The sequence below is a fragment of the Drosophila kikkawai genome, chromosome 2L, assembly GCF_030179895.1.
Source record: "Drosophila kikkawai strain 14028-0561.14 chromosome 2L, DkikHiC1v2, whole genome shotgun sequence".
In the NCBI taxonomy this organism is placed as follows: Eukaryota; Metazoa; Arthropoda; class Insecta; order Diptera; family Drosophilidae; genus Drosophila; species Drosophila kikkawai.
The window spans coordinates 9596673-9622781 of record NC_091728.1 but is presented as its reverse complement, the minus strand read 5'-3'; the positions used below and the strand labels follow the sequence as shown (position 1 = coordinate 9622781).

The following is a 26109-nucleotide window of genomic DNA, read 5'->3' as shown; positions in this document are numbered from 1 at the left end:
AGGTGAAGTCCTATCTCTTTTTTTCGACCTGTGTTTTCAAAAGTTTTCCTTTTCATTGTCTTATGCCTTTATTAGTGGTGGGGAGAGCAATTAGATTTCAACATAATTTAAAACAAAGGTTCACCTAGTTATTTCCAAGAACAAAAGAATTGATTAATGGGAATTTTCGCAAGATAAAAAGCATGATGATATATATGTGTATTTGCAAGAATTCGCATAATGAACTCATTGTGCCCGCTCTCCGCAAGAAGGAAGTGAACAATTTAATTATTCTACATTGGCGGAGTATTCTTTTGGGGTTAAGAGGGCAACGCCGAGTGCAATCAGTGGCAGTCGGGCTCTTTGGCCATTAAATCAAATTGGCTATGACCAAGTGAAAGTATGCAAATGGTATATGGCAACGGCATGTGGAATGAATGTAGTATAATGTTTCAATATGAGGGGTAAACTTCAAAGGCGCTCAGACTTTGCAATAGGAATTGCAATGATGTAGGAGTTGAGAGCGTTTCATTGATTTCTGAGACTGTGAGGATACACTTTAAACAGAACTTTAGGTTTTCTAGATATTTAAGAACTTGAATAATTTAATGCTTAATTGGAATACATATTATATACTTTATTATGAATTAAATTGTCATTTTGTAGGTTCTTCATAATTAGTTTTCTTAAAAAATATAACTCAAATAAAACCTAAAGGCTAGAAATACTCTGCTTTCTTTTCACTATTCCAATCATTTCTTTATTTATTTCAAAGACATTTACTGAGCAACCAAATCCTCATTAAATAGGAAATGCCAGCCAATTCAAAGAGGAAACTCTTGTGGGATGGCTCTACAAATATATACATATCTCTGAAATGTTTGGATTTCGCTTTGCCAACGTCGGAATCATAATGCAAACTGAGCTTCCCCATTCCAAAACGGACAGCAAACAGAACTTCAATTGCAATTAAGTTTAATGGAAGCTCATTAAGAGGACGAATTGTTTCAGCTGGAGGCGGATTCAAGGGAGATGGCAAACAAATTGCATAATACATGGAGATGGGGGCGATGGCAAATGCAAAACTGAGGCTTTGCCTCAGCAATAACAACGAATTATTGAGGAAGCTGCAATTTCAAGTTGCCCATTGCAGAGGGAGATAGAGGAAGCAGCCTAATTGCTCTACCAATTCATTTTTCTTTTGCATTTCAACAACTCTTGTATCCCCTTTGCAAAAAGGCCAAAGATCAATGGGATGCCATCAGTAAATGGGAAAAAAGGAAATGGCATTGCAGATTATGGCTTAGTTGTCAGAATTTTTATGGATATTGTCATGGCTCTTTGGCTCCTTGTTGTTGTGACAATTAAAATGCAGCCACTGGCAAAAAGAGAGAAGGAATTAATTGTCAGCTTGTATAAAAGTGTCACAGGTATCCATGGAAATTGTGCAATAAACACCTGGCTTGTTCCAAGTATTGTATGAGATACAACCAAAAAGTTAGCATTGCCCCTGAAGTCAGGCAAAGAACTAAGAACTTTACATTATATATATATTTCTCTATAAGTTTATTCTTCCAACTTGAAGCTTTCCTATAAAAGTTGCTTAACCCCAGGAAGACAGTGGCTACTTTAATATTATAATGCCTTTAACGGCCACCAGGACAATGGTTCTTCCAGCAAAGTCTAGGCTGCCCGCCCTGAGTGTCACCTTGCCGAAGGGGTAAGCGCCGCCATAGCACAGAGCAAAACGTTGAGTCAAGGGGGTTCTACAGGTGTGGAAAGGGGTGGTAAATCACGCGACAGGTGTACAAGGGGCGGGTGGCTTTGAGTGTGTGATTTTCTCATGGGCTTGGGGATATTCAGGGACTGTCTGCCGCATTTGATGTTCTCTTATAGCAAAGGGTATATACAATGAAAGGGATTTTACACTTTAAATATGATTAGTAGTAAATGTTGGTAGTAGTAGAGTAGAAAATATAATACTGATATCCATACATCATATATATTTAATGCGAATGCAGCTACGTACTACATTATCCTTTTAAATATCAAATAAATCGATATTATCTTCAAAAAAAATAAGGATAAATAAACTATTTAACATTGTTTTCATATATTATATTATAAAGAATCTATTTTTAGGACTTTAAATTTGTATTTAGTTCACTTAATTATTCAGTACATTAATTTTTAAAAACATTAACTTGAACTGTTATCAAAAGCTTCTCTAAAGAAATTCTCTATAGAGAGCATTCCTACTTCCGCATGTGCTCAAATCACTTTCTTAGCCTGCCTTCTCATTTTCATTAATGTCTCGACATTTGCATTTCATTAATAATGCATTTTAATTACGGGCATTGCAATTGCAACGGCTCCTCAGTTTTTGCACTTTGTCTGCGGTCGAAATGGGGGAATGGGGGATGAGGGTTGAAGGATGGAGGATGATATAATAAATATTTATAACAACGTCAGGGCATTAAAGACCCATCGGTTCGGTGCTTCATTTAAAGTGTACAATTTGTTTATAAAGCGGGTGAGCTTCGTCCGTCTGACTCTTTCTGTTCAATTGATTCTCTCGCCCGATTTCCGCCAATGTTTAACGCCTCAGTGAACTTGGCAGCGTGTCGATGGGTTCGTTTCGCATTTTGCATAATTAAATCTATTTACCGGTCAGTCGCTGGCAACCCCCTTTTTCCCCCCCTTTAAAAAATTGGGTTTAAATAATGCCTTAAAACTCTACATTTATTACCCGCACTTGTTACCTGCATAGATGGTCTTCTTTAACGCTCTAGTCTCTCTCTCTCTTGCGGAAATGCTTTGCTTTTCTTTGGGGCTTGGCTTGGTGTTTTCCTTATATTTCTCCTCATTTTATTTACAATGCAATGGCCTAGGCGGCGCCTTAAAAGGCCCCAACACAGTTGACACAGAAAGCAAACCTTGGCAGTGAAAATAATGTATTGCCAAACGGTAGCTGGGCTTGCCTGTAAACAATGTTTATTGCAACAACAGCGAGAAAAAAACTAAATGACTTGGCATAGTTTTTACCAGAGAAATTGATTTGTGTTCACCGCAGTTTTTGCCTTTCAAGTTGGCAAGGCAAAAAAGTTTAATATTCTGAACTAATGTTGATTTATGAGGTGGGAATTTTTACTTGAACTCGGATTTTTTAGTATTTCTCATATTTATGAAGACGTATTATATTATGTCTTTATGAAAATCTTGTAGGAATTTATACAATGATGATATTTCCTTGTTTTAAAAAATGTTCTAAAAATTTCAACACTTTCATGATTCTATTTATAATCTAACTAACTATTTTAATTAACTTGTTTTGTATTTCTTAACTCGTCAAAAACCCAACCAACCATCAACGACAATACGTTCAGTTGTGTGCACGCATTAACAACACTTTTTATAATTTTATAATTGCATTTAATTGCGACAAGAAATTGAATTAAATGCTTTTCCAAGTTGTGCTGCAAGTAGAGTAAATAAATAAATATGAAAAATGCGACTGGCGACAAACTACTACTTTTTCGTAGTTGCCTGGATGAGCAGAGAAAAAATTATAGTTATGTTGCTGGCAAACGGAAACGCAGTTGGCAACGCTAATTCCTTTTGGCCATTTCGCATTTTTTTTCTTGCTTTTGCGGTTTCCTGCTGAAAATTTTCAAATTTTTTCTTTTTGTCGAGTTTTCAATTAGCGAGCTGTCGGCGGCGGAAGCTGTTTGTAAAAAAAAAACCAACAACACAAAATGCAAGCAAAAAAAAAAATAGTTTTACAGCGGCGACGAAGAGGAAATTTCACCCACTTAACGGAAAAAGGTGGTGCATAAATTTGACGCGTCTTTCCAATTGATTTTCCACTTTTCACCGACTCTGTTTCGGTTTCTGTTTTTTTTGTGATTGCTCAGCGGCGCTTGAAGAATGTTTGCCATAATTTCACAGCCTTGTGAATTTTAAAGTGCCGCCTTGCTGCAAGTTTTTGAGATTGCTTAAAAAGCAGCGGAAAATGAAAATAAAAACGTCATTAATTTATCATTTTATATTGCTTTAATTTCACTGAATTAATATTTATGTATTCAATTAATGGTTTCTGTAAGCCCCAATTAGGCTGTCTTATTGAGAAATAAATTGTTAAATAATTTATAGGGAAACAGGTCTCGAGTACTCATTGAAGAAGCATAACTAATGGCTACTTTTTTGTGTCCTTTTTTACAGTAATCACTCGTACAGCAAAGACAACCACAAGAGTTCGCATAGCGACCTGAGTTTGTTGTGCAATGCCACTAGCGGAGTCACTGCCTCATCAGGACCACCTTCGGCGTCTGTTTCTGGAAGCGGATCACCGAAACTAGTGGCAAAAACTCCACTGCGTAAGTATACAAATTATATTATATTTAAGAAGAGTCTATCTTAGTTCTTAAGACCTTAAGTACTCTATCTCAGGCATTTCTAAACTCTTTAAATGGTTTTAACAATTTTAATTAAAGTGCCAAAGCTTTCACAATCATTTTCACCAAGTTTTCTTTATTAAAAATTCCTGAAAGTATGCTTGAATTATTTAAATCAATGATCGTGCGTGTTGCTACAGTTTGAAAACTCTCAAGCAGTGCGGTAAGCAGCTCAAGCAAGCAGCTCATGTTTCGGCAACATTCAAGGCACGCGATCTAAGAGATAAATGGAACCTGGCTCTTACCGCAGAAACACCAAACTTTAACTAGGTTCGAAGCGAACTTTTTCAAGCTCCAAAGTAGAATTAATGCTCAAAGTTTTAAGCCGTGAACCGGCTTTTAAGCAGCTACCTGCTGAGAGTTTCAAATTCATTGAAGAGCGCCGAGCGTGCTCGATGCACGAGCGTAATGTTGTAGATACAAATGTATCTCTGGGGTATCGATAAAAAAGGCCTGCAGTTCGTTTCGTAGCTGCGTCTCTTCAGTTTGCGGCGGGTTTTCAATGCTAACGTGCCGCTTGCTCTCCGTTCTCTGTAGATTCGTGTTTCGGCTTTCTGCGTGTTCTTCGTGATCTTGATTAGATCACATTTCGTGATCGGAGGGGGAAAATAATTACCAAAATTGGTCATGAAACAAGGCCCAAAAGTGTCTGTGCAGTGCTAGCCGATTGTGTGATCAAAAATCAATCATTGAGTGTAAAATTTAATTAATAAAAACCATAACTCCATAAGTGAATCAACGAGTATAAGAGGTTTCCCTACAGTTTTGGCCAATTCAATGCCAATGGCTACCACAAAAAAGCATTGTTTTTGCACCCCTATTTCTGGCAATTATTATTAGCCCAACCGAGTAAACAGGTTTTCCCTCTTTTCAATAGAATGCCGGTTCCCTTGGGCTTTTATGTACTTTTTTTTTTAATTTTTGTTGTATATAAAAGTGTGTAAAATGTGTTCAGTTGAAACAAAAGCATCGTCTGGCATTTCAAGACTCACTTTTGACCATTGAAACTCGAAACCCAACCAACCACCTTTGGCTGCATTCATTTAAAGTTAAATACCCAGTTTTTTTTTTTTAAGATTTTACTAAAGGGAGATTTCTGTTTATGCAAAAGTATCTTTAAAATAAAACAGATATTGAATACCTTAAAAAATAAAGGCTTTTTGTTGAATAAAACATTTTTAGCACTTAAAAATTAAAAACTTGAAGGTTTAAATGAGTCTTTAGGCGAAAAATTATGGCTAAATAAAAAGCCATCAGTATGAAGTATCTGTTATTCGGTTCCTTAATCTACATCTCCTCTTTTTCATATATACTTCAACTTTTGACGTCACTTTTCTGTATTTCAATTTGGTATTTATTTCACTGCTCCCTCGCATTTTGCGTTGACACTGAATACCCTCGACTTTGTTGGATGAATAAATAAACACAAATCGAAGAAAAAACACACAGAATTTACTGGGTAAAAATCGCATTAGCTTGGAAGCCCAATCAATCAATCAGTGGGTGCCCCTAAGCTCTTTCCCCTCCTCCAGCTCCTTTTTGGCTTTCGTCAGCCGACAAAGAATTCTTCTGGGCTTTCTGCTGGCCATAAATTATGTTGGTCGTAATCAGTTTTTGTTACAGTTTGTGCCTTGGCTTTCTCACGAACTTTGGCGAAGCCGCAAAATCGTTTCTAACTCTAGCTCGCTCTCCCCCTCTCTCCCTCTCTCTCTGATAAATATATGTACATATTCCCAGTTACCGTTAGAGAACCCACCAGGTGAAAAAGGGGGTGTCTGCAAAGAGTTCATTTACCTATGGCAAGAGTTGGAAACGTGCTGCCGACTGGAGCTGTGGGATCAAACTCCATCGGCATTCAATTGAAAGCTCTCTGAGGGCTTCTCCGTGACCCACCTGGCTCTCCACCTCACCTTTGTCCAGCTGCAAAACATAATCCTAAAGTCGAGGGTGACGGGATAAATACTATAATGATGTCGGGCTTTAAGCTTCTTAGGGGAGAGCTCAGGTCTTAAATGAGATCACCCCCCAGGTGACATCAGTGGGTTTGTGGAGATAAAAGTTTCGGTTAATGTTGTTCAAAGTGCAGGTAATATTTTGAGGGTTCAAAGTTGATTTAAGTTGTATTTTGTAATGTTGTAAGATCATTAAAATATTATTGTTAAAAAGAAATTCAAAGAAAGCTGGGTAGCTATGAATAATTTACATGTAAAAATAATATCTAAAATATTTAAGAAGCCAGCTTATGCTTCTTTTCCTGAGAAATTCCGTGGGCGTTACAAGAATGCGTCGTCGTAATGTTTTATATCCGTAATATCCGCTCTACGGATATTGGCTTTATAAAGTTAAACATCAAGTTGGCAGCTAGCTAAGATATTTAAGGCCTTATTTATGAGTAGATGGTAGGGTTTTCTAGACTTCTTTTCGCCGCGAAAGACGACACCTGTTTCCGGCCTTGTCTACTGGTTTTGATCTGGTCTCCTTAAGTCTGCTCTGCCGCGGGCTCTGATTTTTTTCTTCTTTCCACTTCTGGTCTCTGTGGCTATAATTTCCATCAAACAGTCGACAGTTCTCTTTGCTGTGTTGTTTGTTAGAAAACAACCAACGTTTTGTAGCTCGAGCTTGCAGCTTGTATCTTGTATCTGTGTGTGTGCATTTCACTCTTTTATATTTATGCCTGTGAGTATGTGTGTGGCATGAACGACTCTTTCTTAATTTTCACTTGACGTGCTGGCATGCTTTTGTGCTTTTTTTTACATTATTATTATCATATTTGCATTTTTTCAGCATCTCTTAGCTGTCTCTTCTTTTGGTGGCGCATGAAATTATTTACTGTACAGTGCACATTCGGTGGGGAGGAAGCTTCTTCGCGGTGGGGTTTTGGTTATTACACTGAAAATATTTACAAAGAATTTTAAAGAGAACTTTGTGATATAAGTTGGATATATTCTTGTAATTTCAAGAGACTTATGTTTTTTCCTGTTTAAACTTATGCTTCATTGGTTCTTATGTATTTGATAAATAATTATTTATAATTAAATTCTAAAATTAGTTTATATTTTTAGCTTTGAAAATACCTTACTATAGTATTTGTTTTTCCCCTACTTTTGTTTGCTTTCATTTCACTATTGCTATATCTCTACTTTTCCCTTTTCCCTCTCTGACTGTGGCGCTTAATAATTATGTGGGAAATTGCAAAATAATGCTAGACAGAAATATTTCTTTCTTTTTCTGTGCTCGTTTCGTTTTCACTCGCTTTTTTCTTGCATTTTCCAGTTGCTCTTTTTTGTATAATTCGCTTAACTATGCGAGAAAGTGTTGTGGGCGTTATGTTGTAAAAATTATGCTGCAAGAAAAAATCAGCAGCAACAACAAAAGAAAAACAAGAGTAACACCGCCCAAGAAAATGAAATGCATTGAAATGGTATTGCGGCAGCTTTTCAATTTGCCAACATTGCTTAAAGTGAAGGTTGCGCAAAGAAAGAAAAGCTATTTTTTATAAATCAAGAAATTTTGTATGCATGAAATAACAGTGAGGAAAGTTTTTTACGAGCAACAAAATACCTAAAGTTTAAGTGGCGAAAACCTTTTATAGCTAAGTTCTAATATTAAATGAAAAGGTTGCTTATAAATTAGTTACATTAATATTCTGGTAAGACCTTGGGAAATATAAAATGAAAGCATGTTACATTGTAGCTAATCGAGTTTACACAAATCAGCACCTGCAGTCCTTTACCCTTTGGCAACACTTCGATTATAATAATCGGTGGCAACACCACAGAAATTGATACCTTTTCATTTCGATGCAAGTTCACCACCTCAGGAACAAAATAATATTCAAAAAATGTATCTCTCGATAGCTGTCAACTTTCACTCTTGATATTTTTGTTCGATGCAATCGTCAAGTGTATTGTTGTCCAAGTCTGGCTTTGATTTTAGTCGCTCGATTTTTGGTTTCTTTCGATTTGATTTTTTTGCATAATTTCTGGTATGACTTTCTTTGTTGAATAAGAAACCAAACGAAGGCGAAACACTTTTCATTTTGCCATAATGAAGCGCTTATATGCCGTGAACATGTGCGCCTGCCAATCACAGAGACCAAAAACGGTACGAAAACCGGGCCAACAAAAAACGCTTTTCGACCACATCAGCTGTTTGTGCCGGCTAACAAATTTTTACCACTGGTCACTGAACCAATTCCATTCAGAGCCAACTAAATTGAACGGAGAAGTCGGACCGATGTGTTGATAATGTTAACGAAGACCGAATTTGTTGTGGCTCTTATGTGGGCTTGCATGTATCGCATTTCAATTCTAGCGTGTCCAAAGCACTCGAGATTCGAGTCTCTTTTGCTGCTGTCAGTTTTAACGAGCTTCAGTTTAGAGTAGATTATTTAAAAGAAAACATTAAAATAAGGATAGATGACAGTGGGGCGTATGAGTTATATTTTTTTTATAGGAGCTTAGGGGGTTTCAATATGTTTGAAGTATAAGAATTAATAACAAACTAGGTACTTGCTTAAATAACAACATTAAGTAAATTGTATCAATTTATATATTACTATATGAATTTTCTTTAAGTAAGAACTTTAAGTACGAACTTTGCGATCTATTTTGCGGGTCAGCAAATCCCTTAACCCAGTCTCTGACTTACATAAACACTATAAACCAGGCAACTATTTATGTAGATCAAGGAAGAGTCAGCCAAATTAACTAATAATTCTTTGTGTTTCCTAATTATTTCTTAGGAATTTTATTTATTATTTAGAATTTTTTATAACCCCCTTTAAAATAAGCCACGAATATATTAAAGATTTCTACCTCAAGCCATGTAAAAGTGAATAAACTACAGCCTTAAAGCCTAGACAGTTCTTCCCTAGATTAAATATATTTGTCACTCCATTTTTACTGCTCCATTTTAAAGTGTATTCTCCTGGTCTATTTTCATTCTTCAAGTTATCGATTCTTGGTTTCACCTGCATTTCGTGTTTGTCCCCTTCTTTGATGATTAATCGCAGAGTTGTTAAAGCAAAAGTTTTTCCGTGCTGAGTTGTTAACGAGAGTGAGAGACAGGGAAATGAGGAGCTGAGACCCCCAAAGACAGACCATCCGACCCCGACCCCATGGCTTTTATTGCTCTCCGCTTAGACAACATCTGAGCTCCATCACGCATTCGTGGCTAATTTGCATATCAAAATAAGCCGTTTTACAGCGGGTCGCCTGGGAGTAGATGATGGGAGTGAGTCAATTCAAATGGATTTCCTCCTCTTCGTAGAGTCATAAAGTGCATTTAGTGCACAGTCTTTGAGCTTAATTCAATAAATTAATTGTGTCATTAGAGTCGCTCAACTTTTACCACACACTTCCTGTGGCTTGTCCACGTAACTCGAGTCGCCGCTGGTCGCTAGAAAACGTATACAAGACAAGTGCAAACCCACCGACAATTGTCATTCAAATGGTTATTTAATGACCCAACAACCCACTGTCCCCACTATTTGGCTTGGGCGCAAATGTTTCATTTTTGGGGGTCGCACGTGCGGTCGCTTAAAAAATATTGCTCGCCAGCCGGAAGCATTTTCGTAGGCCATCGACGGTAATCACTGTTGTTTTTTGGTTTTGTCACTCGTTAGAGGTTCCAAAAAAAATATACATACCGAACAAACTATGCTTTGTCTAATGGAAATCTGGGCGAGTGTTTTAGCAGGTGCCAAACAAATCGTTGGCCGCAATTCAACTTGGCTGCCAAAATGACGGGGCAGTTTTTGGGAAACCTGCTGAAAGCAGAGGTTGACTTTAAATTTAAACTAAGATTATCGAGTCAAACTACTTTTTTCTGTAGAGAATTATATTCAGAACACGACTTTTTGCTTAGAAGAAGTACATAGAAGTATATATTTTTGTAAAAGCATCTTTCAATGTGGTAAACCCTACTGCTACACATCTTTTATATTATATTTCTGTGAACTTGCTCAACTTTTTATCTTACCCATTACATCATCTGAGAAGTTGTTTGCCTTTTGTTTATGACTGAATACTGGGAAGATAAGCCTTTGTTTGGTTCTGGCTTTGTAATAAGAATAGAATTGTCAAGTCAATTTGCACAAATTGGCCAAATTAAAGGTAAAGCGATGTCGACAGCTCAATTAGGTAACAACTGTCCCATTTGTTGCTGCTGTCATCATCGAAAAAGAAAGAAAAAGGCAACCTACTAAGAGATTACATGGCTATATTAACATAAACACACTGCAAAACCAGGCAACTGTGTTGGCTTATTAAATTCACACATTTGGCCTAATGCATTTTAGCACAAGTGCAACTATCTATGACTTTGTTAATGCACAGAAAGAAAAGTATGAAAAGTATCTTATATAATATTATATTTTTTATTTTAAACAAGGTTTTATTTCTTATAATTGTCTCATAAACTTAATATTGCTTTCTTGCTGTGTTCGTGCATCTAATGAAAATAATTTTAAAACAAATTGCCGCCACTTGCTCGCCGGCAGTCGCATTCAGTAAAGTGTGCCACAAAAACAGAAAGAAATAAGTACAACAATAATTTCTCGAAACTCGACTTTGCCTCTCGACACACCCAAAAGCAAGGGGGCAAACGACTGCGTTTTAAAAATAAAATTGCATTATGAGTGCATTTGCATTTGTATTCGCCATTTCCCCTTTTCGTTTTTGCAGGCAATAAAAGTATCTGGGAAATTGCTCAACTGTTTGTGTACTTTGGGGGGCCATGGAAAATGCAAATGAATATTTTATAAGTATGATACAAGATAATTAGGGTTTTTATTTTACATTTCTTTTGTGAAAGCTAATAAATTATAAAGTGTAATTATTTTAATAATATATAATGTCTTGAAGAGTAGTAACTATTGTTGTATATATTTGCTCAACTTTCTAAAACCTTTTAGAATCAAATTTGTAGTGAAATCATTTAGACTCCAACTTAAAGAACCATCATTAGACTATCTTTATATTCTAGTTCCCATATGCCCCACTGATCTGTTTATTGCTACAGGGTATTAGACACACTCACTTGGTCGCTCTCGAAAATCTGTGCCATTATCTAAATTTGTCTTTTGGCCCAAAAAGAGTGCCTGCCCTTTTTGTTTAATTTACTGGATCAAAGTTTAGGAATACAAAAAAAAAGAACACAATTTCAATGACATCATTTCACGATTCCGACTTAAAATTTGTATATGGGTTTATGATTATTTGTTCTCAGTTCTTTCTCTGTATGGAAATTTAATGGCAACATTTCATTATATGCAGCTGATGCAGTTTTTCACAGTTCGCCGTCAGTTTAACGATTGTTTACATCGGATCGGTCAGTTTTATTTTAGTCCACGGACTGGAGTTTCCTCTTATTACTCGCATTTTGCATGCGAAAAACCCCAAACTGTTGGTGATTTTTTAATGACCGCACACTTTTTATATTTATGCATGGCAGATACAAAGAGTTCGGAAAATTTGTTTTCCTTTCGGCATTCGTAATTGTTAATTTTTATTGGCCGAGCCTCTGGGAGTCTCCCAATAAATGCTCTCTTGGGGGACAACGAACCCGTGGTTTATGGCTCTCTGCGATAGTTGCTGACCATAAAAATGGATCGAACTGCTGGAAATGAATCGTCGTAATATCGGGAGCCGTATTTTTTATGGCCACCAGGGGGAGGAGACTGTGAAGCTGTAAAAATATTTTTTAGGTCACTGTGATACTTTATCAATTTATGCTTAATCCTGCTTAAACGAGTCATTAAGGTGTCTTTTTTTATGTAAAGAAGAAGTAAGAAGACATGTTATATATTTATTTATAATTAAACCACAGAATATAATTTAAAATAAAGCTAGTTTATAAAAGAAAACATTGATTTAGTCTCTAATTTGTGCCTGGATATTTCTGTAATTTACTTAATTGTATTGTAAGCTCAATTAAACCGAATTTACTTAAAAGGTTTCTTTAATCTTTCCCTTTCTTTACCAACAATTGGCTTTGCACTTGCCTCTCTTAAATTATGTTATTTTATGCTCGCCTCCTCCGCCTTTATGATGTCGTTGGCTGACAAGTTCCTTCCGAACTCTCTCGCCAGCGATTAATTGCTTTTGCAGCTTCCGCCGTTTTTCAGCCACCTGGGGTGTTCCCTCTTGGAAAAGCGCTTGCCAATGAAAAATGCAAAGAAAAATACCGCCCACATGAGGCAAAGTTAACGGCCAACTTTTAATTGAAAGTCATATTCAATTTTTGCATATTAAATTTAATAGAGCCCCCAGGAATTGGCAAAACTTTAGTTCGTTCGTCAGCTGCCATTCCCAGATGAGTGACGGCAGCAAAAGGAAAAAAAAAAAAACAAATACCACAATAAATCGAGGTGCCCTTGAGGACTATCCCACAACTTCCGTTTCACATTTATTGTCGTGGAAAACTTCCGGCATCCGAGACATTTGACATTCGGTATTGAATCCGTGTGCCGAGTCATGTGAATTATGCTCCCCAGAAACTTTTCCAATCGGCTAAATTTAGAGCCAACAATAAAATCGAATGGATATGAGAATTCCTATTGCCGCGGAGCCGAACATTTGACACCTTTTTGTGTTGCATTTTGGGCTAATTATAGTCGGTGGTGGCCAGGTTGGATTGACATTTGCAGGCCTGAGACTGAACTGGCTGACTGAACAGACCAAACCTACTAAAGAGGGCGCCGATGCTATTCATAGCAATGGGGTTGTGCTTGGTCTGCCAAACGGAGCAAATACTGTGGGATATCTGTGCCTGCCCAGTGATCCCGGATGAGAGCAAGGGTATGCTGGGTTTTCAGAAAACTTTGCTTCGAAATTGGTAATCCAAAATTGAAAATATATTTTTTATAAAAGGTAGTAGTAATATTGATAACCCCCAACATTTGTAGTTAATTTCCCCCCTCAAAAAACCTACAAATCTTTCCCGATAAATGCACCTAATTTTTACCCACTGTGCCAGCATAAATTTCCCTTTTTACTCAAACCACTGGGAAACGTGTGTCTCTTCCACTCATTTTGTTTGTTTTGGATTTGTTTTTTAAGCCAGTTGCTTTCTGTGTCGGTGCTCCACATTCAAATGCTCTGCCACAAATCATAGCGTGCAATTTGTCAGCTCATTTCGGTTTGGGTTTCATTTTGGCCCGCCTTTGTTAAGTTATGATGACATTCAAACCTGTCAGCAACTGCCGTGCAAAGAGGCAGGAGAAATGCTGGCATTTTTCCTCCTCACTCGAAGATTTATTTGGATTATGTTGCAATAGTTTCCTAGGCACCTGCTGCTCTTCTTTGGTCTGCTGTAATTTTCTTTGCTTTGAATCCGTAGCAAAAAAAAAAAAAGAGGAAAAATCCAATGGGAAAATTGGGGTCGCTTTGTTGCATAGGAGAGCGTCTTCTATTTTTTGGGACATTTATCATTTTCATTGCGAAATTCCAAGCAGCAGGAAAGTTTATTTTGGCATTTAAAAAAATAAACAAATTACAAATTTAGCCTTTTTTTAGTTTTCCTAATTATTCAATAGGATAGATGACAAATGTTAACTAATTTTAAGTTATTAATAATTATTAGAGGATTAATAATGGAATTGTATTAGATTTTTAAAGATTTTTTTAAGGCTTTAAAGGTAAATAATTTGTAGAATCTTATTTTCTCAGCATTTACTGTGATTTTTTTAAAGTATTATTTTAAGAATACTAAAGCTTTGAAAGCATAAACATTATATTTGGTTTTGAATATAAAGAATATTTATTTTCAAGTTTTAAATAAGCATTTACGTTTTAAAAACAACAAAAAACGTATAGTATATAAATGGCATATCTTTGTACCTTTTCCTCCTAAAAACCTACTATTTCTTCTCATAGTAGCTTATAGCTGACACAACCTCTGGAAGAGTATAGTAAATACTTGCACTAGAGCCTTACGCTCAATTAAATATAAAACAGTTTTCATGTCTGGGCTATTAAGTATTTGTCTATTTCGGATTTCTGTGTCTAGGTTGGTTGTTGGCACCGTCAAAACATTTTATATTCCACTTTTTTGTATTTTAATGCGATTCTTTGAATGCCTTATCCCTCAGTGAGTATGTGGAAAATGCCATAAAATCGGGGCATCCCATGGATGGCGCCATTAAAAATAATTTAATTAAAGTTGTGGGCGAGCAGATGATTATAGGGAGAGCACAAAAAAAAAAGAAGCTTTTTGTGCGAGTCGGGCTTTAATGAGGCGGCTAATTGAATTGGCTAATGGGCACCTCTAGTGAATGGCCATTAAATCTAACCGTTATAAATCCATTCAATGTCAACTGCAGGAAAATATATAGTGTGTGCATTTATAAAAGGAAAAACCCAAGGAAAAAAAACCAATCAAAATGTCAACCTTGTGTTAATCATGGAGCAAAAGTAGTCTTGCAAAAAAAAAAAATAACTAAATAACAAACAAAGCAAAATGCATTCAAGCGGCAATTGTCAGCGACAACATCAAATTAAATTCGCCGACGTCTGGAGATTGTGCGCGGGTGTAGCCGTAGCCTAGCCACCGAGCGAGCCTGTGAAAGTGAAATTTGAAATCGTGATATCGATCAGACTGCATCCGTGCAGGAAAACTCACTCTTACGTGCATTAAGTAAGGAAAAAAAATAAAAAGAAAAACACACACAAAATGGGTGCCCATAGTTCCAAGGAGAAACTGTCGCGTTCATATTCCGAGCGCTATATCCACACTCAGGTGATCGAGCGCGAGCGCTTCGGCAGCTTTGGCAAGCGGGCCTCCAAAGGCTTTACGAAAGGTGAGTTGGGGTGCGGGGATAGCCACAGGTAAATGCTAATGAGACGACTTGTAATGGGCTGAGCATGAGGAGGGCATTAGCTTGCAGAGTTGCGTAAGCTCTGCGGCAAGAAATAAATACTTCAAGAGGTGGCTCATTCTATAAAGTTTTACAAATTTATAGCAAAAAGGTTTAAAGCTTCAAACCCTCCTCTGTTTGCAAACCAAATCCTATTCCATTTCCCTGCTCAACTATTCCACAATTCCAACTGCTGTCTGTGGCTTATCATTCCCGATAAGCCTGCCCCAAAAGGATTACGTGACGCGCGGTGCAATGCTCCTCGTTCTCCCCGCTAGATAAGAGTTTTTAATTTTGTTTAAGCCGCGCATGCAACTTTTATTTCCATGTCCATGTCCAGCACAATTAGCCGACGGCTAAAAATAAAATTTATTACGATGTCCGTGGAACAGCAGCTGCTGCTGCTCTGCGGTTAAGTCGGAAATGCATTTTTTCCCAGCCGACTTGGTTGATTACCTGGTCAGGCCCTACCTAAAGCAACCACAAATACTGGTGGCTAACAAGTGCCAAGTCTGGGCAACTAAGCCTGAAGATGGCCAAACCAAGCCCATCGCTGAAAGCAGACAATAAAGGGTCGTTAAGGCAGCCCCAAGTTAAGGTGAATCGAAGTTGATTAGTGGCCGGCACAGAGCATAAAATATGATTGATTGCCAAAGAGCGTTCAGATGCCTGTTATTGTGGAAAAATTAGATTAGCTTTTAAAGATAATCTGTGGAAAATTTTCAGCTAGAAGTGGGGTCATCCAGTATAGGTAGTTATTAGTAAGGCTTTCCTTTTAAATTACAAATAATAAAACAAAAGTCTTAAAGCTAAAATTATAAGATGAAAAAACTATTTACAAACTAAAAATACTTAACAATATGGTTAACTTTAAAATCTCCAAAGTAAATGTAAACTAGAAGTATTTGTTGCACTTAAAAAACTATGAATTCCATCTCACATTCGATTTCCTTTCATCTTAAAGAAGAGTTCCCGTTGGGCCTTAATGGAGGCCTGCACTGGCATAATATAATTTCACCCTTTATTTGTGTACGTACATCTTGGGGGCAGACACTTCAATTATGAAAACGTTTTGTTTTAATCCACAAAACGTTGAAATGCAAATAGCGCTCCCCTCTGAAACAAAAAAAATAATAAAAAAAAAGGGACCCCCCGCTGATGGAAGAAAACCATTTATGAAACTTGACGAGTGCGAGCGGTGCTTTTGCTCTCGAGTATTTTGAGTTATTAAATGGGCAGCCGAGTACGCAACAACTCAACCCAACCCAGACACTTTAAAGCTTTGCAATGGATGGCAACGTGTTCCCGCATAAATTATCCCGTCGACATCCACATATCGATTGTGTTTAGGGAGCGACAAAGTATTTTGCCATGGCACTCGTTTCACACCTCCTTCTCGTTTGTCTCTTTGCAGGAGCTGCCAAAAAGCGGGATGTGCGCAATCTGAGCATATCGCCAACCGATCTGGGTCCGCCACCAAAAACACAGCAGACGGCCAAGGGACAATCCACGCGCACCAAATCATCAGCCACGCCCACGCCCACATCAATACGTAAGTGAAAAAGAATTTTGCCAGAGAAAAATATTAATGTTGAAAGCTTAATAGTTTAAGTCATTTATTTGTTTAGGTGTGAAGTCATTGGGGTTTTATTTTAAATATTTACGGGAGTTGGCCATACAGATTTTTAATAATTTAAAAGAAAAAACTTGTAAAAGTATGCTCCTAATTCATCTACAAATTTACCTAAAATTTCTCTCATAGTTAGTCTCAAATAACATCCTAGTTACCAGACCAATCTATCATAATAGAACTTCCTCATTAAAACTCACCGTCTGACACTTTTCTTCCCAAACCGTTTGACTTTTTACAGCTTCTTTGAAATGCCACTTGAAAGGTGTCAACTTTTGTCAAAAGTCGCCCTTGCCTCTCCCCATCAACCTGAAAGACTTGAGCTTTGCTAAATGCGAAATCATTGCTCAGGTGAAGAATGCTCAACTGGTTGCCCTGAATGAGTTGCTGAATCTCCTCCAGTACACCTGGTCTTCTCCTCTCCCTTCTTTTGGCCATAAAAGTGTCGTATAGTGTCTGGTCCAGCCATGAAGTCGCTATATTTCAATTGAGGGCGTATCTTAGCTCCCAGTGTCCGCTATTCGTAGAGGAAAATAATTTAGCGCTCCGTTCCCACAGTTAGCCGGGAAAATCCAGCAAATCTGTGCCAGCTGCAATAAGCCAACAGCTGGCGAGGTGACATTATGTCTTCCACGCAGCATGCCCCAAACTCCTTGCGTTTTCTGGGCACTATGTATGTGACAGGGGATTTTTTGTTCGCAAATTCGGCCTCGTTGACTCATTCCCTGTGAGTCATCTGTCCCCATCAAGTTGGAACGAATGTGGTAATCGGTTCTGTGGAAAATGGAACTGATTGCTTCATTGATTTTATGGAGATTTTTAAAAGGAAAACAAATAAGGCTCAGGGAACTGTAGAGAGTTAATTAATTAAATTATTTTGGTGTTCTGTTAAGGAATTTAACCAAACCTTACTCAAAATGGAATTTATTAATTTAAATAATACAAACTAGTATTTAAAACATATCTTAGTGTTGATATAATATTTAAAAACAAACCTAGAAGAATATTCTTCAATTTCCCAAAGTATTATTTAGGTTTGAACAAGATTTCAAGCAACATCTGCAGACTTCCTAATTATTTCAGCTTTCAGCACTTTGAAGTTGCTCAAAATCAACAATATTTTTCAGCATAATTCACATGTTGCCCAGCTTTTTTATTAAATTAATCTGTTGCCACATTTTCAATTAATGAAATCCAAATGGCAGGCCTTCATTATCTGGCACAAGCACTATTGTTGTTTTCGCTTCGAAATTCGATGACCCCATAAATTGCCGCAACTAATGTTGCCACGAAAGTGGGACAACCAAAGACAAGAACTCTAATCCATAAATCATAGAACTATTGATGGTTGCCAATTTCATGTGGAATATTCTGCCCGGAGCTACCAAAAGCATCGGTGGTTCAGTGGTAGAATGCTCGCCTGCCACGCGGGCGGCCCGGGTTCGATTCCCGGCCGATGCAGAATATAATTTTTATACTTTTTTTTCCCCATTTCTTTTCTTTTGTCGCTTTCGTCTTGCTTTCTGTGCGATTGTGTGTTGTGTTGTTTCATTATTTTGTTTACGGTCGTGCCTGGGTCATGCAAGTGTTTGCAGGCCCCTGCATAAATTAGCCTTAATAGGGAAATTCATTGTGTTTTCGCCCTCCGAGATGTTGCTAAATTGCTCGTAATGTCGCAGAGCTCTCTGGAGTCGCTAAGAGAATGCCGCCTCCTCCGCTGAATTCCTAGCCGGGCATTCTATTTATAAAGTAACCAGCGAAAGAGTCTAATTTAGCATTACTTTAGCCCCGCCCTCGATCGCAGTGAATGCGGAGCGCGCATGCTTATCGGGCTATTTTCACATTGAGCCGGGGGAAAAACACGAGCAAGAAAAGCGCTGGTGAAACGTGTTTTGCATATTCAACGGGGAAAACAAGCTCACGCTCACGGCTGGAATTTCTTGTACTAATTAAGATTTATTTCGTCAACATGCGCGCCATCTCGTGCAATTAATGCTGCCGCAGATTAATCAAAACGAGTGGAAAATATTATTGTTAAAACAACAAAAAGTTGGTTTGCATCGGCCGGGAATCGAACCCGGGCCGCCCGCGTGGCAGGCGAGCATTCTACCACTGAACCACCGATGCCTGTTAAATATCTGCGTCAAAATTAGCAAACAAAAGCCGTATCTTAACTTTTAAGAAGTTGTTTCTTTTGTAAAACTCATTATTTTTAACAAAAGTTTATTCTATAAATAAATATTTAATCTATTTGATAGCATTAAGTGCTGTCATTGTATTTAGTACTTTTTACTTTTAATTTGACTTCGTATTATTTTTAAAGTTGTGCAAAAATATATTTCCTTGCTAGCGAACTAAAAAACTCTTTTAAAAAACCCTCGAATTTATCAAAAATATTATTTTGCATCGGCCGGGAATCGAACCCGGGCCGCCCGCGTGGCAGGCGAGCATTCTACCACTGAACCACCGATGCTTATGCGAAAATCGGCCCTTTCTTACCTGAAATTTTCCTCTTGCCAATGAAAATTTTCTAACATCTATGCGAAAACTTCACGAAAAGTTGGCAAAACCGGATTTTAAATGCTTTGCAATAAGCTTTGAGAGAAAAGTTTCTCAGCAGAAGTACTTAGTTACATCTGTAGTTTTTTGCTTAGCAAGATGTATATTCAACCAAAAAAATTTAATAAATTTTTAAATATATTTTAAATGTTAAATATAATTTAAATAAATTAAAATATATATTTTGCATCGGCCGGGAATCGAACCCGGGCCGCCCGCGTGGCAGGCGAGCATTCTACCACTGAACCACCGATGCTTATGCGAAAATCGGCCCTTTCTTACCTGAAATTTTCCTCTTGCCAATGAAAATTTTCTAACATCTATGCGAAAACTTCACGAAAAGTTGGCAAAACCGGATTTTAAATGCTTTGCAATAAGCTTTGAGAGAAAAGTTTCTCAGCAGAAGTACTTAGTTACATCTGTAGTTTTTTGCTTAGCAAGATGTATATTCAACCAAAAAAATTTAATAAATTTTTAAATATATTTTAAATGTTAAATATAATTTAAATAAATTAAAATATATATTTTGCATCGGCCGGGAATCGAACCCGGGCCGCCCGCGTGGCAGGCGAGCATTCTACCACTGAACCACCGATGCTTTGGTGGTTTACGTTTTTTAGAACACCTTTATAAGTATAGATAGTTCTATAGTTTCTTTCACTAGTGATATCATTCTCTATATAAATCGTCACCCTGGGTTCTGTTTGATAAATAGGGCTTATTCCTTAACGAGTTCGTTGCCCAGCACACCCATCGTGAAGCCTAATTCCAGCTAATTTGATCGCTTTTAATCGCACATCTCCTCAGTATTCAGTGGCCAACTCGACAGGGCAAACGTGCCTGAAATATGCCTACGCGTATCGCCTACCTGGCGCTTAGCTTCGCTCGTCGAGTTGGCCAAAAGGAAAACACCTAAATGATTATTGGAATAATTGCGCAAGATCAATTGAGTCGTCGGCACTTTCGCACCTCTTAGTACGAGTATCTCTCGGATATGCGGAGGAGTTCGAACGCGAACAGCCTGAGCAGATTAAGCCAAGAAATCCGGTTGCTCGGCATGGTAATTGCTTGTCGATGGCTCCATGCGTGGGTAAATCCGTTTAAAGCCATTTGAGCGAAGGGGATCGGAATCCCTGACCGCCCAAAGAGTTCTTTATGCTCCGATTGATTGGCTCTGCCCATCCCTGAGGCGTTTTTGAAGTTCATAGCCAGCATTGAGTGTGTGTGTGGAAGCGGTTGACATTGGCATTCGCGGCATCGGCATTGTAAACTCTTTTTTCGGCCGGCACAAATTCATTGTTTGTACTTGCCGGGTTTTTGCCGCCTAGACTTGTACTAGCCATTTATGGCTTCTGGCGCTGTTTTGTTCAGTTTTAATTCAGCTCTCTGGCGTTTTATTTTTTTTTTTTGCGGTTTGTATTGAAACCCAGGCAGCAGTGACAACCGGGCCCAAGATCACAGCAGCACGAGCTGCAGAGCTGATGCTCGCAAATTACCTTAAACAATATGGGATGCGAGCACAGACCCAGGGAGAGATACGGGTTCTCCAAGTGGCCATGAGGTCAGCAGTGGACAACGGTCTCTCGTGGTGTGCAGCCTCTGAGCTGCGGAAAACAAAAGAAGCAAATTATGCTAATTATTCAAGGAAACCTGTATCTGTATCTGAAACGTATGCAAGAAAAGAGAGAACTTAAGAGAGGCTGCCTTTGAGAGTTGGAACTCTTAAGCTAGTGAGAGTTTAAGAATTTCTAAGGAATTTCGAAACACTTGTATTTTTTGCTTTAAATTAGTATTTGAATAAAGAAGTAAACTTAAAAAAAAAAACTAAATATTTTTAATATGTATTCTGATCCAAAACATCATAGAAACTGCTCTTTGAATAAAAGCACCAACTCTAATCAAAGGTTTTGAGCTGAAAAATGTAATATTCTTGTATATAAAATATTTAGGAATATTTTGTAATTTTTAAGTATGTTTAATATAGCGATAAAAATATTTTAAATATTAAATAAGGAAAGATTCTGCGAATTATAAGTCTATCTATCTATCATCACAACTTCAGCAAGCAGTTCAACCCTAGCCAATGTTGCTAAGCTTTTCAAAATGTTGCTAAAGAGAAAAACATAAGAGAAACCCTGCATTTAAGAGCAGAGAGATCACAGAACTCTTCAGCACTGCTTGCTCGCACTACTTGCCTCACGCACTTGCCGCATTTTTGTATCTTTATCTTCTTTCTTCTGTGACTTAAGGGAAAAACAGGTGTTTCTGTTTTGGCATTCTCCACTGCTTGCATGCACCTTGTTCCGCCGCGAATAAAAAAAAAAAAAAAACTGAATAATATGGAAACTGGTTTTCTTTTGATTTCATTAATTTGGTCAAATTATGACATGCCGGGAGACCAACCCGATCGTTCCGCTTTCAGACTTTCCGACTTCTTTTCCTGCGCTCCCTGCCATCGTGCATTTACGTTGCATTGATAGCCCAGCCAAGTTCCGTGATTGCACGCATATTTTATCAGTGAATAATTAAAAAAACGAAAAGAAAATTATACGAAAATGGGGGAAATTTAGTTAAAGATTTGATTAACAAAGCTATAAAAAAAGGATTCCTGACCTATTTAATTAGAAAACATTAAACGTAAATATTTAGGCCATTAAAAGATACATGTATCTTTATTTTCTATGATTTATTCCCCTTATAAATAAGTAAAATATAAATAATTTAAGGTAATGAAATGCTGAAACCAAATGAATTAATCATCAACTAAATAGGCTTTGCTAGAAAACTCTGTTTAACTGACAGCTTTCCTGAAACTAAACTATCGTCTATCAAAATCTAAAAAAAAAAAAATCTAAAAATTGTAAATAAAATTTGTAAAAATTTTTAGGCTTATGTTTCGTTTAATTTTTAAGTTTTAACCTCCAGTTTCGGTTTCTTCCTTTACATCTTTCCATTCACAATGGGTTTCGGTAGTTTGTTTTATTTTGGCCGTAAGAAATCAAATCAAACTGAACAGAGCTGCAGTGCCAACAGTGAGTCTCCTCTCTTGGGGATTTTATTGGCCAAATGCCTGAAAGTATGCCTGGAAAATGTACTTAATCGCGACTAACCCAAGATTTTCCTCGTTATCATTGCAGATAAACGCTTGAATGGCACGACACCAACCAGTGCCACCAATGGCAGCAGCAATATTAAAGGAGCGGCCACCAAAGCCGCCGCCGCCGCCACAATTAAGCAGACACAACAAACAGCCAAACTTAAATCAATGACGATTATTAAAAGCACCGCCATTGCCGCCGTTTCCGAGGGTAAGTGTCAAGCAACCACCACAAAAAATAAGACTTAATAACGAAGGGAGCTAGCTGCTGGTAACTGGAGCACTTCAAATCGATTGTAACCCCATTATCCGTTTCCTATTTCCCTTTTTTTTTGCTGCGGCTTTGCTCTGATCGAAAGATCCAAAGTGAAAGCATACGAATTCAAGTTTATTTCAAATCGAATTAATTATTTTCGGAACGTGCCGCCAAAAGTTTTCTTTGTCTGTCGAAAATAATGTATTTTCTGCACAATGGACAAGAAAAAAAAGGTTGCAAAATGGTCTCCCGAGGACAGTTTTCCTAAGGCTTACAGAGTTGCACAACTTTTGTAATTAATATTAAGGCGTCTAATTAGCCATTCGGGGATTTCGAACTGAGCTGAACTGAGCTGAGCTGAGCTGAGCCTCTGCCCAACAGTTGTCACTTGTCTAAACTAGACACCTCTGCGAAGTGTTTTCAATGGCAAAGTTGCTACTTTGCAGTGGGCGTTCAGCTCGTTTATAGATATTAAGTATACTATATGTACTTAAATACTGAACTTGGGCTGGACTGGAATGTCACTAATGTGCAGTGATTATCTTTATGGGTTTCGTCTGTAGGAGTTGGCCAACTAATTTGAACAAATGCGCTTTGGACGATTGTCATCTCTGGCAAGATTAGGGAGTAAGTTTGTTTTTATAGGACAAGAAATGTATATTTTCAAAGGATTTTTAAAGCTCTTTTGAATACCTTTTTTATAAATCAGTTTCCACATGATCCTCTTAAGAATGTCTGTTTATCTTTCTTAGAAGTTTTTACTTTAAATTGAATTTTATTTACCGATAAATTTTGGCCTTTATATTCCTTCTATTCTATGTAAAACAACTTTACTACCAAGTTCAACCGACATTCGCAATGTTTTCGCACAAACATACTTGCCTCTTGCTTACATAATCGTGGGCATGACCCACACTTGGCACTCAGGTGGTTCTACTTACTATTTTGCCCCACACATACACTGCGAGAATTTCCCCCTTTAGTTGAATTGAACCCCTTTACTCATGGTGTGTTATTCTCAATGCCCGCAAATGTCACAACTTGTTTATGCCGCTACGCGTTCACTTGACGCTTTAACGAAATTTGCTTTGATGTTCAACGAGTTGTTGCTGCTGCTGTTGGTGTTTTTGTTCTTGTTTTTGTACACGGTACTTAAGGAGTATGCTGGAAATACTGAGGAAATATAGACATAGCTTACATATTCTTTGAGCTACCGAAATAGAAAGTAATTGAGTAATCTCCCATGTCCTTGGCATAAACCTGAGCCCAGGATTTTGTCGTAAAAGAAACTCACTCATTACGTTCTCTAGTTATTAGCACAGGGTATTTTACAGTTGTCACATCACCATTTCTGGCTTTATATTGGCCTTTATACTGGGCGTTGGTGTACACTGCCCCCTCATCCACTCTTGGCCAACACTCCAAAGCTTTGGCTTATTTGAAGTTAAATTGTTTGTTAAATGTTTTAATGTAACTGCCCTGCCTTCCCCTTTATTTTTTTTTTTAATTTATATTTATTTATTTGTGGCAACACCAGGCCAGTCTGGGATTTAAGCAGTCGGTTTTCACCCACACTCTTTTTGGAGTCGCACACTCTAGTCTATTTTGTCGAATTTTATTTATTGCTTTCACACCATCCACTTTGGGGAAGACGATCAATTAAGTTGTCATTTAGTTTTGATTGTGCGTGATTGTGGCCCGCATGTGAAAAGGCAGTGAGAAAGTTGTAAATGTTTTAGTAAGGAATTGTAAATGCTCTTATTTAACAAGGAAATATTTTGTATTTTTTTTTTTTTTTTTTGCGCTTAAAAATATAATAAAAGAATAATATTACAAATACGTAATGTTAGGAAAATGGATAATTTGTTTTGTAAGTTTTTCTGTAATATTATATTATACAAAAAATTCAAAGATATTATATCAATGATTTTAGGGAAATGATATTTATCATTGTTTGCACTCCAATAAATTATTTACAATTGATTTTTCAATTAGATACTTTTTCTATAAAACTGATTTATGTTTGTATTTATTATTTCCTTAATCTTTTAAACCCCAAATCTCATTATGCACACATGATTATATTTCTGTAAGAGTATATACCAAACCTTAAAGTCTTTTTAAACGCACGCCAACTCTTTTTGGTTTGTTTTGCCTTCGCGTGGTGCTTGTGTGTGGCCAAAAGGCTGGCTATTATCTGACTCGGCTTGTTTTCACTCTAATTTATGGCCTACACCCATCAAGTTCATTGATTTCGGCGTTGTCGTTGCCGCTGTTGCTTTTCTTTATGGCCATTTTTCACGCTTTTACCCAATTAATTGTCAAGCGTTTTTCATCTGCCTCTTCGATGGCACACTTCAGGCGCTAGAAGCAGCAGCAGCAAAAAATAAACACCATACTGTATTTGCATTTAGCAATTTGTAAATTGCAAATTGTTGATGCACATTGGTACTGACATCGCACAAAAAAAAGTTAATGGCCGGGGCGACCTCCTCTTTGCGAGAAATCAAACACCCAACACGCACCTTTCCAGTATTTCTGCCTTTTTGTTTGGCAATACTTTTACTTTTCTTTGGCGGATGATTTCTGCCATGCGTAACCAACGCCGAGCAATACGTATAGTATTGCTACTGGGAGTATTGAGTACGTTAACGTTTCCATAACAATTTGCAATTCATTTGAAGCCCACACATGGCTAGCTCTTGCAGGCCGAAAGATTTGTAAGAAAATATATAGCTTGGCTCATTTACAAAATTGCTTCATTGGTGGTCAATGGAATCCGCGGGAAAGTGATTAATTGAACTATTGTTTATCTAGATTTTTTTTTTAATAATTTATTAACATAATTTAGGGCATCAAAAAATTAGATATTGAACTGTCAGCCAACATTTCACAAGTCTAATTCGCATGACAAATTTATGCAAGAAGAGAAGATGCGGATTTCTTCGTGGGTTTTATAATTTGCACACAAAAGTTGGCTAAAACCGAAGCCAAATATTGCATAAATTGTGAGCTCTTAGGGCTTGGGTAATTTCGGCTTTGAATAATATATTTAAGCGTGAGAATTCAGTTTTTTTTACGGTACTATAGAGCTATGCATACAATTTTATAGGCATTATTTATGGGCGGTATATATTTTTTATTTTTTTTAAATAATTCAAGTGGAGGGAAATAAAGTTTGGCCTCCGCTTTCTTCAATTCAGCAATTGTATCTCTTTTTTTGTTGCTTACATAAGTCCCCCAATTCCTATTAATCTGAAACTTTCGGTTTTTTGG

At 37.4% G+C, this 26109-nt stretch overlaps 1 protein-coding gene and 5 non-coding genes across 10 annotated transcripts in view; 2 read left to right on the top strand and 4 right to left on the bottom strand.

Annotated features, from left to right (window-relative positions):
* toc (toucan) overlaps window positions 1-26109 on the top strand; it is an 81831-nt gene that overhangs the window by 35582 nt on the left and 20140 nt on the right. The window contains exons 1-4 of one of the 5 annotated variants that reach the window (XM_017181906.3): window positions 1629-1699; window positions 4201-4355; window positions 16706-16843; window positions 22618-22788. In XM_017181906.3, coding sequence (XP_017037395.2) covers window positions 1644-1699; window positions 4201-4355; window positions 16706-16843; window positions 22618-22788 — 520 coding nt within the window. In that variant the 5' untranslated portion in view covers window positions 1629-1643. The other 4 variants (XM_017181904.3, XM_017181908.3, XM_017181909.3 and 1 more) reach the window with 4 other exon arrangements.
* On the top strand, window positions 18312-18382 carry TRNAG-GCC (transfer RNA glycine (anticodon GCC)). The gene has a single exon. It is a non-coding gene; the product is annotated as a tRNA-Gly (tRNA).
* On the bottom strand, window positions 18978-19048 carry TRNAG-GCC (transfer RNA glycine (anticodon GCC)). The gene has a single exon. It is a non-coding gene; the product is annotated as a tRNA-Gly (tRNA).
* TRNAG-GCC (transfer RNA glycine (anticodon GCC)) lies at window positions 19324-19394 on the bottom strand. Its single transcript has one exon. It is a non-coding gene; the product is annotated as a tRNA-Gly (tRNA).
* TRNAG-GCC (transfer RNA glycine (anticodon GCC)) lies at window positions 19666-19736 on the bottom strand. The gene has a single exon. It is a non-coding gene; the product is annotated as a tRNA-Gly (tRNA).
* Window positions 20008-20078, bottom strand: TRNAG-GCC (transfer RNA glycine (anticodon GCC)). The gene has a single exon. It is a non-coding gene; the product is annotated as a tRNA-Gly (tRNA).